Source organism: Verticillium nonalfalfae (assembly GCF_003724135.2).
Source record: "Verticillium nonalfalfae strain VnAa140/NRRL 66861 chromosome Unknown scaffold_11, whole genome shotgun sequence".
In the NCBI taxonomy this organism is placed as follows: domain Eukaryota; kingdom Fungi; phylum Ascomycota; class Sordariomycetes; order Glomerellales; family Plectosphaerellaceae; genus Verticillium; species Verticillium nonalfalfae.
The window spans coordinates 41,041-54,353 of NW_021167236.1; the positions used below are offsets into that span (position 1 = coordinate 41,041).

Consider the following 13,313-nt stretch of genomic DNA (forward strand, 5'->3'; position numbering starts at 1 on the left):
CACGTTCCGGTTCGACCTCTATAGACTCCCGACGACTGACCTACGACGGGATCGAGGAACACCATATCGATTACACACGATAACGCGACCGCTGCCTTTTCACTGTGCTACCAGCCAAGGAAATCGTGGCTCTACTTGGACTAAATGACCAATTACAACACCATTGCTGATGGCAACGCTTCTTCCTCGACAAGTGGAAGCGCTGACGAGATGAACCGGTATGCTCGAACTTCTTTAGCTCCTATTCGACATCTCAAACGACTTGCTGACCATGACGCCCTCAGATCACGTCGAAAAGCCCGAGAGGGAGGCGGCCAGGCCTCGATGCTGAGCAGTATCATCAACCTACTCAATACCAGTATGTCATTCTACGAAGAGCGTACACAAGGAAGAAGATCTGACGTATCTGGGTTTAGTTGTCGGCGCAGGTACATTGGCTATGCCATCCGTCTTGTCGCATATGGGCATTGTGCTCGGCTCTCTGATGATCGTCTGGTCTGGGTTGACAGCTGCCATGGGCCTTTACCTTCAAGGTCGTTGTGCACGATACCTCGATCGGGGCAGCTCATCCTTCTTTGCCATATCGAAGCTCACATACCCGAATGCGGCAGTGCTCTTCGATGCCGCCATCGCCGTCAAGTGCTTCGGTGTAGGCGTTTCATACATGATCATCATTGGTGATCTGATGCCCAAAGTCATTCTCGGATTCAATAGCAACACCCCAGAACTCCATCCCTACCTGACAGATCGCAATTTTTGGATTACGGCTTTCATGTTTTTGGTCATACCATTGGCCTTCCTCCGGAGACTGGACTCGCTGAAGTACACAAGTATTGTCGCGCTGGTCTCGATTGGGTACCTTGTCATCCTTGTGGTTTACCATTTCGGAGCCCAGCCTCTTCAAGACAAGAGTGGACTTCGAGTCGTCAAACCGCAGAGTGCTGTTGCCTTTCTGAGCACCTTGCCGGTGGTGGTTTTTGCTTACACCTGTCATCAAAACGTGAGTCTACCTACGTCTGCGTTGAAGAATGAATCACTGATGTCTCGCAGATGTTTTCGATCCTCAACGAGATTAAGGATAACTCGCCCTCAAGGTATTTTTCTCGTAGTGTCTCGGCGCGGGGAAATTGACTAATGTCTCCTCAGTGTTGTAGGAGTCGTTGGCTTCAGCATTGGCGGTGCTGCCAGCATGTATCTGCTTGTGGCGATCACTGGCTATCTTACTTTTGGCAACGACGTCAACGGCAACATTGTCTCTATGTGTAAGTTTCACGCATAGTCAGGAAGTTTTGTATCTAACTATTACAGACGCCCCCTCCATTGCAACATTCATCGGCCAGATTGGCATTGTCATTCTCGTCACCTTTAGTATCCCCCTTCAGGTCCACCCGTGTCGCGCCTCGCTCGACGCAGTGCTGAAGTGGCGGCCCAACCGAGCACACACTGGCAATGGTCGCTCCAATTCTCCTGTCGGGGGACGTTCGGATCATGCCGTGGCCCCCATGAGCGACCTTCGCTTTGCTGTTCTGACCACTCTGATTCTCGTCTTTGGCTACCTGGTTGCGCTCTCAGTGACGAGCTTGGAGCGTGTCCTTGCATACGTAGGCAGCATTGGCTCGACTTCGATCAGCTTTATTCTTCCAGGTTTGTTTTACTACAAAATTAGCGACCCTGAAAGCGTACACCACCAGAAACTTCTCAAGGAGGACGACGACGCGGCCGAACTTCATGAAGACTCGGATATCGAGGACAGCGCGGCCATGGTGACCAGTATTCAGAGTCTTGGCAGCGCTGCAAGCGTCGCGATCGACCCACGAAAGTGGCGGAAGAAGTGGCGATGGGACCTTGAGCACCTGGAACATGACCTCCTACGCAAGGTGGGCTTAGCGCTGGCGATCTATGGCATATGTGTCATGACCGTCTGTCTCGTTATGAACATTGTGTTCCACACTTCGCACTGAGATCATCAGCCGGCATGGTGCCGGCTTGCCTTTTCTTGCAATGATATACTGTATATCTATTCTGGTTTCTGGGTTAGACGACGGGGGAGCAGCGGTTGGCATGTGCCGGGCATGACATGGAATGACGGCTACCTTCTTTTCTAAGCATCAAAGGGCGTTTGGTTGACTTGATTCTCTTCACTCTCCACAGCAGGGTACTTTTCCTGGTCGTATTACACAGCGCAAATCAATCCACCTGACGTGCCTCCTCTTTGACAACCGCAGCAATGTCTTGCCTGTGCGCCCATGATTCTGTCCTCACCGACCGCGTCAGTTCATCATAGCTGCAGTTGCGTTGTGCTTCAACTCAAGCCATTGTAGTTCCAGAACGCAATCCAATAGCGGTGCTCTTTGCTAGTAGCTTAGTTAGTAATGCCCAGAGAGCGTCCCAGCAACGCGACGTCATTTGCACGCCCAGAACATCACGAGCTGCGTTTTCTCACGTCGTCCATCAAAGTCCAAGGCAGAGAAAAATCGACACACCCTCATCGTACATTTTAGTAGAATACAATTTCCTGGCACATCGCGCCAGACTCAAACGCCATCCAATGCTGAGAACATTCCGTCCCAAGGTATATTACACGTCGGTATCCCGCATCCATCTTCACTGTGTCGCAGCCGGACTCTCGAGCGGCTGTGTCAACGCCTTCGCCGCCGAGTTTTTGTTCTTGATGCCGTTGGGTCCGTATTGGGGCTCGATGAGACCAATCTACCGGGTCGCCTCGTCAGCAAACTGCGCGCTACGAGTGGGTGACGCCCGAGAAACCTACCATGGACATCAACCTCCATACCGGGTCACTGGGTTGCACACCAACACCGATCCAGTACCTCGCGCGCAATGTGTCGAGCTTGATGTTCTTGTGCGGCTTGCGGTCGGGGTCGTAGGGATCCTTTCGTGGGATGGGGTCGTACGTGCCGATGACCTCGAGAGGCTTGCTGTTCCGCGCGGTCCTAGACAGAGAGTTAGTCGTCGCATGTTCCCAGCGATCGATTACTGGGCGGCGCAGGGGTTGGCGTACCTGGCGTGTGTGACGACAATGTTGTAGAAGGGCTCGTTCGTGCGCCCGAAGCGGGCGAGGCGCATACGAAGGACCATGCTGACGAGGGTTGAGATGACTTGGGATGTTGGTTGGTGTACGTGAATGGGTCGTCGTGGAGGTCAGATGTCGGTGTCGCGTCGGCGGCGGCTGTGAGGTCGGTCAATGACCAGACTCTCCTGGACAACAATTTCGGTCGGGGTTAGGTTTTGCCGATACCGACTGTGCTTTTGCTTAGATAAAGTGGGGGTCAATAGAGACGGGCATGGTTGCTCATCCGTGCGGTAGAGTGACGGAGGGGCACAATAGTTGTTGGCCAATTAGACTACCACTGGAGGAGAATGCATCTCCACTTGTGATCGTCAGGTCAGTGATGTCAGTTACGTCCAACTGCTCTTGCTTGAACCGCTCGTTCGTCAATGGCCCTGCTCGTTCTGATGTCCGGGCCGTATTACTAGTCTTTCCTTAGTAATGATTACTGCCCTTCAGCTCAAGCCGGCACGAATGAACATCTTAACCTTCTCCAGACAACTACACTTAATCAAAACATCATCAAAATGGCACTCAAGGTCTGTTCTCGGCCCAGAATACTTCGCCGTCATGTACTGAGAACCTTGGTTTGCAGACCCTCGGCGCAAAGGCAGCAGCAGCTCTTGACAAAGACCTTATGAGCGCAGGTGCATTTTCCCTCGATCAGCTTATGGAACTTGCTGGTCTGTCTGTTTCTCAAGCGGGTACGTGCTGTGACCGGGCCCTTAGTCAATGTTTGGCTGTGTGGCTCATCGCTTGGCAGTCTACAAAGTTCATCCACCTAGCAAGGGCCGCAACATTTTGGTGGCATGCGGTCCCGGCAACAATGGTTTGCAACCTCCGTCTCGCGAGAATGGACAGACTTGCTTACCCTGTGGTCCAGGTGGAGACGGATTGGTAGCAGCGCGACATCTCCATCATTATGGATACAAGCCGTCGATCTACTACCCCAAGCGCAGCAAGAATGAACTTTATCAGGTAACGTCCTCCAGCTCTCCTAGCGTCGTCCGGACTATCTCGGGAGCTTCCATCTTGAGTTCGCAATATCGTGTTCGTTGCTCTATCTCTCATTGCAGCGTATAGTCATGATTCGTCGCCTGCAAATCTACCTCGTGTTTCAAGTACAATAAAACATGTGTTGCCTTGGGGTTAGGAAACAGGAAAGACGAGCGCTGCGTTTATATCAAGCCTTTCCAATTGCAGCCGTCTGCAAACTGCACGGCTGTCACTTTTTACTCCCTTCTCGTCCATCGACCATGTGCAAGCTCGTGCTGATTTATTCGGGACACCCAGAGATTGGCCAAACAACTAGAGGACCTTGAAGTCTCATTTGTCGACGACTTCTCCGAGGCTTTGCAGACAGCCGATCATATCATCGACGCCATATTTGGTTGGTCCGCTCCGAACTCCGTCTGCGATCAAAAGTGGCGTCACGGCAGCTGATTTGGCATTTTGTAGGCTTCAGCTTCTCGGGCGAAGTGCGTGAGCCATTCCCGGCGGTGATTCGTGCGCTCGAGGAAACAATTTTGCCCGTCACAGCTGTTGACGCACCATCATCATGGGACATTGAAGAGGGTCCACCCAAGACCGGACTGGGAAGCTCCTTCAATCCTACAGTGCTTGTCAGTCTTACAGCGCCCAAGCCTCTCGTCAAGTATTTCCGGGGACGTCATTTTGTCGGCGGACGGTACGTACCATGTTCTCCAGGCAAGTCCAGGTACGAGGTGCTGACAACAGGCCAGGTTTGTCTCCGATACCGTCGCAAAGAAATATAACCTGAGCCTCCCCGAATATCAAGGGATCGATCAGATTGTCGAGGTTGAAAACTCTATGCAAAAGCACTAAGATCGGCTGGGAGGCCGGCCCATCTCCCACGAGTTGCCGTGGTGGACGTTGTGGCCAAAGATTTGTCATATGACTTGACAGCCACCCGTGCGACTGTTTGGGCAGACCGGACTGTGGCATCGGCCCTCGACCATGTCCAGCAGGTTGGTCGTGGTTCCAGACAGACAATGAATCAGCGGCGGACGATACTCGTGGCAAAATTCGACATAGATGAGAAACATCCGCCGGCAGACTGGGCAGGACGACTTGTGCTCCACACACATCAGGGCAGGGAAGTCCCCGATGGCCCCCGACGTTGACGATGAAGTGTTAAAAAGGTTGAGAGCGAGGATAGATGGCGGCTGGTAGAACCTTCAATGGACGACATGGGGCGGACGACGAACCCGTGTCTACCAGAGAGGCGTTGGCACCATGGGTTGGAGCTTGAAGGTGAAAGGTTCAGATGGAACACTGCGTGTTGGATTTCTTCTGCAGCGCTAAGGGACCTTGCGGGTGTGTCGGACGGACCCTTCAGCCACGTCCTATGGTTCTCGAATCCGGGTACAAGTGGCCGGGACGGCGAGCGGACAAATTTCTGAAAAGCCCGGGACTGAAGCACCGGCACGAGGGGGTCTGCCTTAGCACAGAGGGCGGGCTCTTCCCCAGGCGACGTTGGCTGTGGCTGAATGGGAGGTTGTGTCCCGGGATTGTGGCTTTGGCGGTGGATGGCGTACAAGTTTGGAGGGGTTGTGTCGAGGTGGGGGCCAATGGCATGGGCTGCCAGAGGTGTATTGCCACAAGAAACCACGACGTCCGGAGCTTTCTGCCGGCTTCGTTCGGTCCGGATCAGGGCAGCAAGTGAACTACAAGCACAGGGGAATACGTGTTCGGTAAGAAAAGCAGAGAAGTCACACGCCAGGCAAGCCAGGCAAGCCTGGGTCAGGCGTCAGTGAGCTGGCGAAACCTCTGCGTCTGGTCATGACGCTGCCCTGCCCTTGTCAGTGGCATCCCACCGACTACGAGGACTGGGGCACAACTAAAAGGCGGGCGGGTGGGCGGGCGGGCTCAGAGAGACACAGGCTCGGAAAGCGAGAGGGAAGAGGCGGCATGCAGAACGGACTCGACATAGCGAGGCGACAGGTTGACCATGCGATTTGCACCTAACGCCTTCCCTGTTGCTTCTTTTTTTTTCCGGCTGTCCACCTCGGGCGGGAGACCTCTATCCCCTGTTCGGTGCGTAAGTACCTCAGTCCTCGGCCGGGCCCTTCAAGTCTTGTGGTGCTGCTGGTCAAGTGCAGCCAGGGACTAAGGTGAGATACCTTACTTGCCCCCTCAAACCACTCTACCGCTGACCACCCGCTGGACGGAGCTGGTGGCCGGAGCATTTCCTCCTTTAGACCGCTGATTGGCTGAAATGCTGACGCAACGTCTACAAGGGTTCAGGCGACCAGACCGAAATAGGGGGAACTGGCTCCACCACCGCCGACACCACAGTCCAGTATGGGCACCACCACCAGGCCCGTCTCCACTCGGCCCAACCCACCCACCACTAAGCCCCTCAATTCTCCATTCTCAATTCGTCGTCAGGTCGCGCCTTCTTCAGTATGGATCAGGCACGCGCCACCTTCCGAAGCCCCTTCCTGAGCGTTTTCCCCTTCCTCTCCAGACGAGACGGGAAAAGGGGAGAGAGGCATGCCTAGTTTGTGACCGTCTCGACTTGTTTCTGAATTCAAGCCTCTTGCGATCAGAGCCGAGTGGCGTAGCTTGCTGAGACTGAGAGCATCAATCGCTGAAGTGGCAGAATGCATCGGCTGCCATCTCGGCCAACCGTGTGCCCCAATGTCCAGCGAAATGCTGATGCTGTCCTCTGCGGTTGGATCAGCTGGGCTCGACCCCCTCTCTCGGTCCATGTGCTCCGCCCAACACGCCAAGTTCCACGACATCTTGTCTGCCTCTCTACTCTACAGTATCGGCATCTACAGATTTGCTCCGACCTGATACGATTCCCATTCGAGCCCCTTTCATCACTGCCGCCTGTGGCGCACTGGCGGGCAGGATCACCGATGCTATTGTTTCCTCCTCTCACTCCCTCTCATTGCGTATGGGAGCTAACGATGGACTGGTGTCGCGAATCCTAGCCAGCCAGCCAGCCTACAGCGTATTCCACTGCCCTAATGTTCTAGGCACCCGATCTTGCCATGAGCTTTACAGTGCAAGACACAGTCAGCAACATGTCTGGTCACCCACATTATCCCAAGCATCGAGCAAGCGGCCCAACATCCGATGAGCCCTCTACGGCCTGATCGCCCGACGCACAACTTGACTGCGTCCCAGGGTACCTATGGCATTGCATTTTGCTACTATATACTGTGCCTCGCGCCCAGCCGCCGACATCCGCTGCGCAGGCTTAGCAAGCTTCGCATATCGTACCTCCTTCTCGCCTCGAGTTATTGGCCAAAATAAAAATGTGCGTTGTGGGTGCCGAAGGGTCCTCCTGCCATGGGAACTTGCTCGCTCACAGCGTAACCCACGGGTGCGCTGACTCGGCAACGACATAATGCAACATTTTGAAGAACAAAGTGACATGCTGAACGGGGTGTCTGTGACAAAGCTCGTATGGCAGGCATACTGTGCCGTAGGCAAGAGGTCGTCGGGAGGAGACCAGCTTGGTCGGGGCGTCGGCCTTTGCTCCTACTCGAAGACTCTCAGACCACAAGGAATCACAACACGCTGACAACCGCACAGCTATTGCTGCCGTTTAAGATTCAGTAGGGGGTATGGGCTTTATCAGGGACATCTTGGATCCCGCGCAGTGTACACTGAATGCCATTATTTATAGAGTCCAACCATATCAACACAATCGCGAAGCGGGCAAGCTCCTAGCTTTCGATTGCTGTCGCAAGGGATCAAGACACAGTTGTGGTTTCGTGTGACAGTGATCTATATACGCTGCCAATCCTTGCGCAGAAGGCATGTGCGAAGATTCCAGTTCATTCGATCGCAACAGGTGGGGCAACGTCTCATGATATGCTTCAATGACGTCACCACCATACACGTGATGTTTGCCACGTCTTTCGAGTCATTGACAGTGTAACCTTACAAAAGAAGATGTATGCAAAATCTCTACGTGTCTCGTGACTATCTTGTATATAGCTCGTTCCGATTCAGCATGTCAGTCAAGATCGCTGCTAAACGATTGTCGACTTTAAATCGAAGTGGGATACATCAGTCACGTGCAGAACTTCTCTCACCCGGCTTCGCCAATCTGCAAGAGAATTGACGGGTCTAAATTGGCCATCTGAATGATTCATCCGATGCACAGCCATATCCATGCCAAATCCCTTGTGGGTTCAGCCCGTTGAAGAAAGCAGGTCGGTTAAGATCATCGAATATCACTCTTCGACTGAAATTGCATCACCCCTTCGCAGGAATGGTGGCTGGTTGTGGCTGTGCAGCCGCTTCGTGCGTCCCGGTTCACGTACAGCCCCGGCATACAAAGACTTGAGGTAAGGCATCTGAAAGCGACCGCTCGCATTAATTCCTCGGGGGCCGTTGGCGTCGAACAGTTGTGCTGGGGATATGTCAAGGCCGGGTCAGCAGGGTCGGCGGGAGCGAGGACCTCGGACGGCCGGCAATATACGATTTGGCGCTGATTCTTCATGAAGGCCATACGCTGATCGGGTCGGTTAACCAGTAACAGGCACTAGTGAATGAAGCTCTCCATCGGGCATTTCCGAATCGCGGGTTGCAGGCCGGAAGACTGTCGAAAGAGTGAGATGTAGAGGAGAGGGAGTGTGGGGGCTTGAGTCTACCTTTCACGACACACCAAACCTGCGCTAGGTAGGATTGTTTTCTTACTCTTTGTACTAGCATGAAGTGGAATAAGCATCAGTCTTAGGTGGTCGGATTCTCAACACACAGTCTCTAACGGCGCAGTGCTCTCACGAATCAAGCGAGAACATATTCAATTGTGAACATACAACTCACGTAACCCGTCATTCTAACCCAGCATCAACCAGGCAGCGGACACGAGATGGTCTAATGGTGCCGGGCCTCGGACAACATGCCACTTATGACGGTCCTCCTCCGATGAGGCGTACGGCCGACCCACCCGGCTTTCATTCCGCCGACATCCGATTCAGGGTCCAAAATCTAGTCTTCACAAGGTCCTTCGGCCGGGAAGAGGGACGCCGTCTTACGGCGCGTGGTTGGCCCGGGGCATGCCCCGGACGCTCGGTACCTGGCAGGTAGTCGGAGTACTGGTTCGTAGATGCCGGCGGGGATGAGCGATCTAACCAATAATGCTCTGCGCTCGCTCGGAGTCGTCTCCGGAGGGAGACCCGCGCTGATTGGCTAGAAAGGAGAGGTCTGTGGTGGCGAGCTCTCGCGAGGCCGACTACTTTGGGTATCTATCCGCTGGACGTTCTCTAACCGCACTACTGAAGTAGAATACGATGACGCCGGTTATGTCATTCCATATTTCCCATCGATTTCATACTCCAGACGGTCATTTGCGGCAGGGGGCGAAATCGGCCCCCAAAAGCATCCCAGCCTCGACGTACCTGACGTACCTAGCCAAGGTCCGTTCTCCGATTGAGGTGCTTGCCATCACGTGCGTAGCAATCTTCAGCCTCTGCTCTGGTAGACACATCTTTGGGAGATCAGCATTCTGGCCTTGTTGAACGAATACTGGCTTTGACTTCGCCTTGATTCGCACCGCGCCTGGTCCGGAAAGATTGACGAGAGCTAGAGCTGCCTCTTTTGCCACCTTTGGGTGTCGTCTGCCTTAAGGTACGTGCCCCTCTCACAAGCCAGGCTGTTGCGTCTTGCGAGGAGGTGGGGTGACAACCCTTGCTTTGCCCGAGCCTATTATCCCGTCTTGTTTACCATCGTCTCTCCCTCTTTCACGAGCTACCTTGCCTTACTTAAGCTGCGTCACCGACCTGCCTACCTTGCCGGAGCTGCTCTACCAGACCGCATTTCGGGACAGCTGCGACGAAGCTACGCAGGTTATGTCGAGCTTGGCTTGAGCTTCCTCGGTTGTCACAAAAGCATCTTATCTAACACTGGACGCAATTGCCAGAGCTAGAAGGGAAGACATATGTGCACATAACAAGGCAACGGACCTTGTCAAATCTACGACGAGCGGCGGATCCCAGCGCAGTCTCCTTTCTTTGGGTCAAAATGCCACTATGGTCCCTGGTCATCCTTCAGACATCCGAGCAGACACACATATTCTTCCCACCTGCGGCCCACCCCCCACTCAATCACCCCTCCCTGCCCCCATCTCGCCAATCTTGAGTCAACAAGCGACGGGACAACTGGGCTCCCTGACCACCTGCTGTACATCGGCTTAGGCATCAAAATCACCCCAGGCTATGCGCAGCGCCCCGAACCACCCTCTAAGCCTCACAGAGACAGATGTCTTGTCGTCGCCATGTCCAACCATGGCAGCAGCAAACGTCTTCGCCAGCTACTACCAGCCGCCCATGGTGCAGATGTCAATGATATAAACCACGCGACTGGCTCGTCATCTTCATCAGCCAACGCCCCCTCTGCGTCCACTACCGCTCTTGGTCACACCCACGGGTACAACCAGACGCCTGGTCACGGCCAACTGGGCCTGCTCGATGGTGATGCTTCCCTCAGCGAGCACGATGATCGCGGTAAGCGAAAACGGATCGGCACCCAGCTCGCCTGTAATGATTGCCGCCGCAGGAAGGCTCGCGTAAGCACGCTTGGCTCCGTCTCGTCTGCACTGGCAGCGTCTCCTGTCCGGCTCACTGACCTTGTTTCTCCGACGATCTAGTGCGATGGACAGCGCCCTTCGTGCCAGGCGTGCCTGAAGAGGTCTAAAACTTGCGTCTACACCGAGAAGCCCGCGCGAGGAGCGTCCGATACCGCCATGGCCGAGTCGTACGAAGTGCTGCAGCTCCTCAAGGCAGCTCCCGAGCCCGAAGCTCTCGACATATTGCGCATGCTCAGGGCTAACCGCGACCCGTCGGCCGTTCTTGCCGTCCTCAAAGACTCTACAAGCTCCAATCTTACGCCGTCCGAGCCCGGCGCAGACAATAGCTACATCAACCTCTCCCGTTCTCGCTTCGAACACGAGCTCATGCGGAACTACCCTACCGCCTATCCCGCTATTCGTCCTCTTCCACTGCCGCGCCCGGAGATGTCTGATGCGAGTCCAGCCCCTTATTTCCGACGAACGAGGTCCATGGATCAAAGGTACTTGGGGGCCCTCGAATTGCGCCCTTGTCAGGTTGGCTTTGGTGCTAACACGTATGGAAGGACTATTCTAGGTATTCATCTCTCCGGTTATGGCTTCCCTTCCGACCACATGACAGGAAGCTCTTATCTCGCCGACACGGAGGATAACCCCTTTTTGACTGAGCCTGGCGGAGGCACAGCGCCGACTTCGGTACCGATATGTGACGAGAGGCTGCATCGTCTCGACATGTCCTTTTGGACGGATATTCCTCTCTCCAACGAGTTTGCAACCAATGTGATTTCTTTGTATTTGAGAACGGATCACCCACTGCTCGGCATGTTCGATCCCGACTTGTTTGTATCCGATCTCGTCGGCCACAGAGACGTATACTGTTCCCGGTTCTTGGTACATGCTCTCATGTACTGGGGCACTGTAAGGGTTTTTTTTTTCTTCTCCTCGTTTTCTCTCCTTTAGCGGTCTTCAGTCGGGGAGGTTTTCAGAAAAGCTTACAGAAACGCTAGCAAATGTACACCAGTCTCGACGAATCCGCGCACCCACTAGTTTCGCAGTTCGGCAACGAGGCAGAGCGACTTTGGTGGGCAGCAAAATCTACCGACAGCCTGTGCAGCATTGCAGGGGCTCAACTGCTAAGCTTGGCTTTCATGGGCAACGGGCGCGATCACTTTGTTTTGGTGTTCCTCACTGAAGCATGCCGCATGGCTAGGAGGATGTCCCTGTTGGGAGTTGAGCCTACTAGCTTGGTGGCGCAGAACGATACGACCCCGGAAGTGCGTTCTGCAAGATCTTATACAGCCTGGGGGGTTTTTAACTGGTCCATGCAAGTACTCCCAGTTCCCGTTCGATATGTGGCGGCCATCTAACTGGGCGTAGTCTTCTATCTCTATTTTACCAGCAACCCGGGTTGGAGTACCCGGAGTACCCTCCGGCGCTGCCCATTCCTGGCGATTCCCCGGAGTTCGCCTCGTCGCCGGGGTCGAGCCGTAGCAGAGAGTCAGACGCGAACTCGCAAATCCCCGAGAGAATCCCTCCCATATACATGGGCGAAACCTTCACGGCACTGTGTAGATTCTGGCGCATTCTCCACGGAGTGAGTATGGTATACTATAACAGGAACACGAGCACACCTGCGCACATCTGTGAGCACGTGTCGATCGAGTTCGCAGAGCGCAAATACCGCGAGCTTTTGGCTTGGATTGAAACGCTTCCGTCTTCATTCGCGCAGGCAGAAGACAGCCCCCATCATGTCATGACGTTTCAGTAAGTCGTGTTTGACGCTTCAAGAGTGTATTGCTGATACCGTTGTTCGCAGCCTGTGGTTCCACGCTGCGATACTGGACATATTTCGCCCTTTTTTGCGAGACGGCAAGGCCAAGAAGACACGCCTCACTACATTCTCCTCGCGGAAGAGTTCCGCCGAGGCCGCTTTCAAAGCGTCGGTTAATCAACTGAAACGACTCATCGTCGTGTACCGTTCCGAGTACCAATCCTCCGCATACACGATCCTCTGGCACACGGCACTGATTTACGTGGCCAATGCCGTACTCAAGGACACGGGTGACCCGGAGTGGCGCTTCTATTTCCTCCACTGCGTGTACGGCTACGAGTCGCTCCGCAAATCCTACCGCCTCGCCGAGGCCATCGGCCGCGCGCTCCTCGCCATGACGCTGCGCAACGGCGACATTACAGGGCTGGAGGCACGAACCATACTACAGCAGCTGAAGCAGCGCGGGCTGGACCATCCCTCTGGCGATATCCGGGCCACCTTCATGGGCGACCTCGAGCTCGCCATGACGAACCCGGGGGAGGCCAAGGTCGAGACGCTCGCCGGACAATTCGAAGACGTCGCGCTCTTTCAAGAGTTCATCGACATGGAGTCGACGTCGCATGACGACATGTTTATGGACATAGATAACTTTGACGAGAGTCACACGCATCGGTTTTGATTTTGCGCGCATCATGGGCGGTGTCGTCGGAGAAACCTTCTGCGAATCTCGTGTTCGTGGCATTTCGAGGAGCGGATTTTGGAAGAACGGGGTTTGAAGGGGAGATTTTAGTTCATCTCGTAGGGTAAAAAGCAAGGCTCGGTATCGGCCTATATCTAAACATTGCGTAAATACCCCTAGGCGGCCCAAAATCAAAACACATAACCTATCCGCGTCCGCTGAGCGCATGACGCATGTGAACCCT

General features: G+C 54.4%; 4 protein-coding genes across 4 annotated transcripts; 3 read left to right on the forward strand and 1 right to left on the reverse strand.

Moving 5' to 3' along the window:
- Positions 1-144: 144 nt before the first annotated feature.
- Positions 145-1,961, forward strand: D7B24_000633 (uncharacterized protein; the record flags this gene model as incomplete). The annotated part of the gene is made up of 6 exons (XM_028634885.1): positions 145-218; positions 285-358; positions 417-1,000; positions 1,051-1,094; positions 1,147-1,262; positions 1,309-1,961. The coding sequence occupies 6 exons, from the start codon at positions 145-147 to the stop codon at positions 1,959-1,961; spliced, it is 1,545 nt and encodes a 514-aa protein (XP_028498074.1).
- Positions 1,962-2,604: 643 nt separating this feature from the next.
- MRPS16 (37S ribosomal protein S16, mitochondrial) lies at positions 2,605-3,096 on the reverse strand (the record flags this gene model as incomplete). Its single annotated transcript, XM_028634886.1, has 3 exons — positions 2,605-2,709; positions 2,771-2,951; positions 3,020-3,096. The coding sequence occupies 3 exons, from the start codon at positions 3,094-3,096 to the stop codon at positions 2,605-2,607; spliced, it is 363 nt and encodes a 120-aa protein (XP_028498075.1).
- A 498-nt stretch (positions 3,097-3,594) lies between these two features.
- On the forward strand, positions 3,595-4,912 carry D7B24_000635 (uncharacterized protein; the record flags this gene model as incomplete). The annotated part of the gene is made up of 7 exons (XM_028634887.1): positions 3,595-3,606; positions 3,663-3,771; positions 3,831-3,896; positions 3,951-4,045; positions 4,361-4,457; positions 4,526-4,754; positions 4,810-4,912. The coding sequence occupies 7 exons, from the start codon at positions 3,595-3,597 to the stop codon at positions 4,910-4,912; spliced, it is 711 nt and encodes a 236-aa protein (XP_028498076.1).
- Positions 4,913-10,328: 5,416 nt separating this feature from the next.
- Positions 10,329-13,069, forward strand: D7B24_000636 (uncharacterized protein; the record flags this gene model as incomplete). Its single annotated transcript, XM_028634888.1, has 7 exons — positions 10,329-10,619; positions 10,713-11,122; positions 11,186-11,537; positions 11,627-11,893; positions 12,019-12,185; positions 12,246-12,383; positions 12,436-13,069. The coding sequence occupies 7 exons, from the start codon at positions 10,329-10,331 to the stop codon at positions 13,067-13,069; spliced, it is 2,259 nt and encodes a 752-aa protein (XP_028498077.1).
- Between the last annotated feature and the right edge of the window lie 244 nt (positions 13,070-13,313).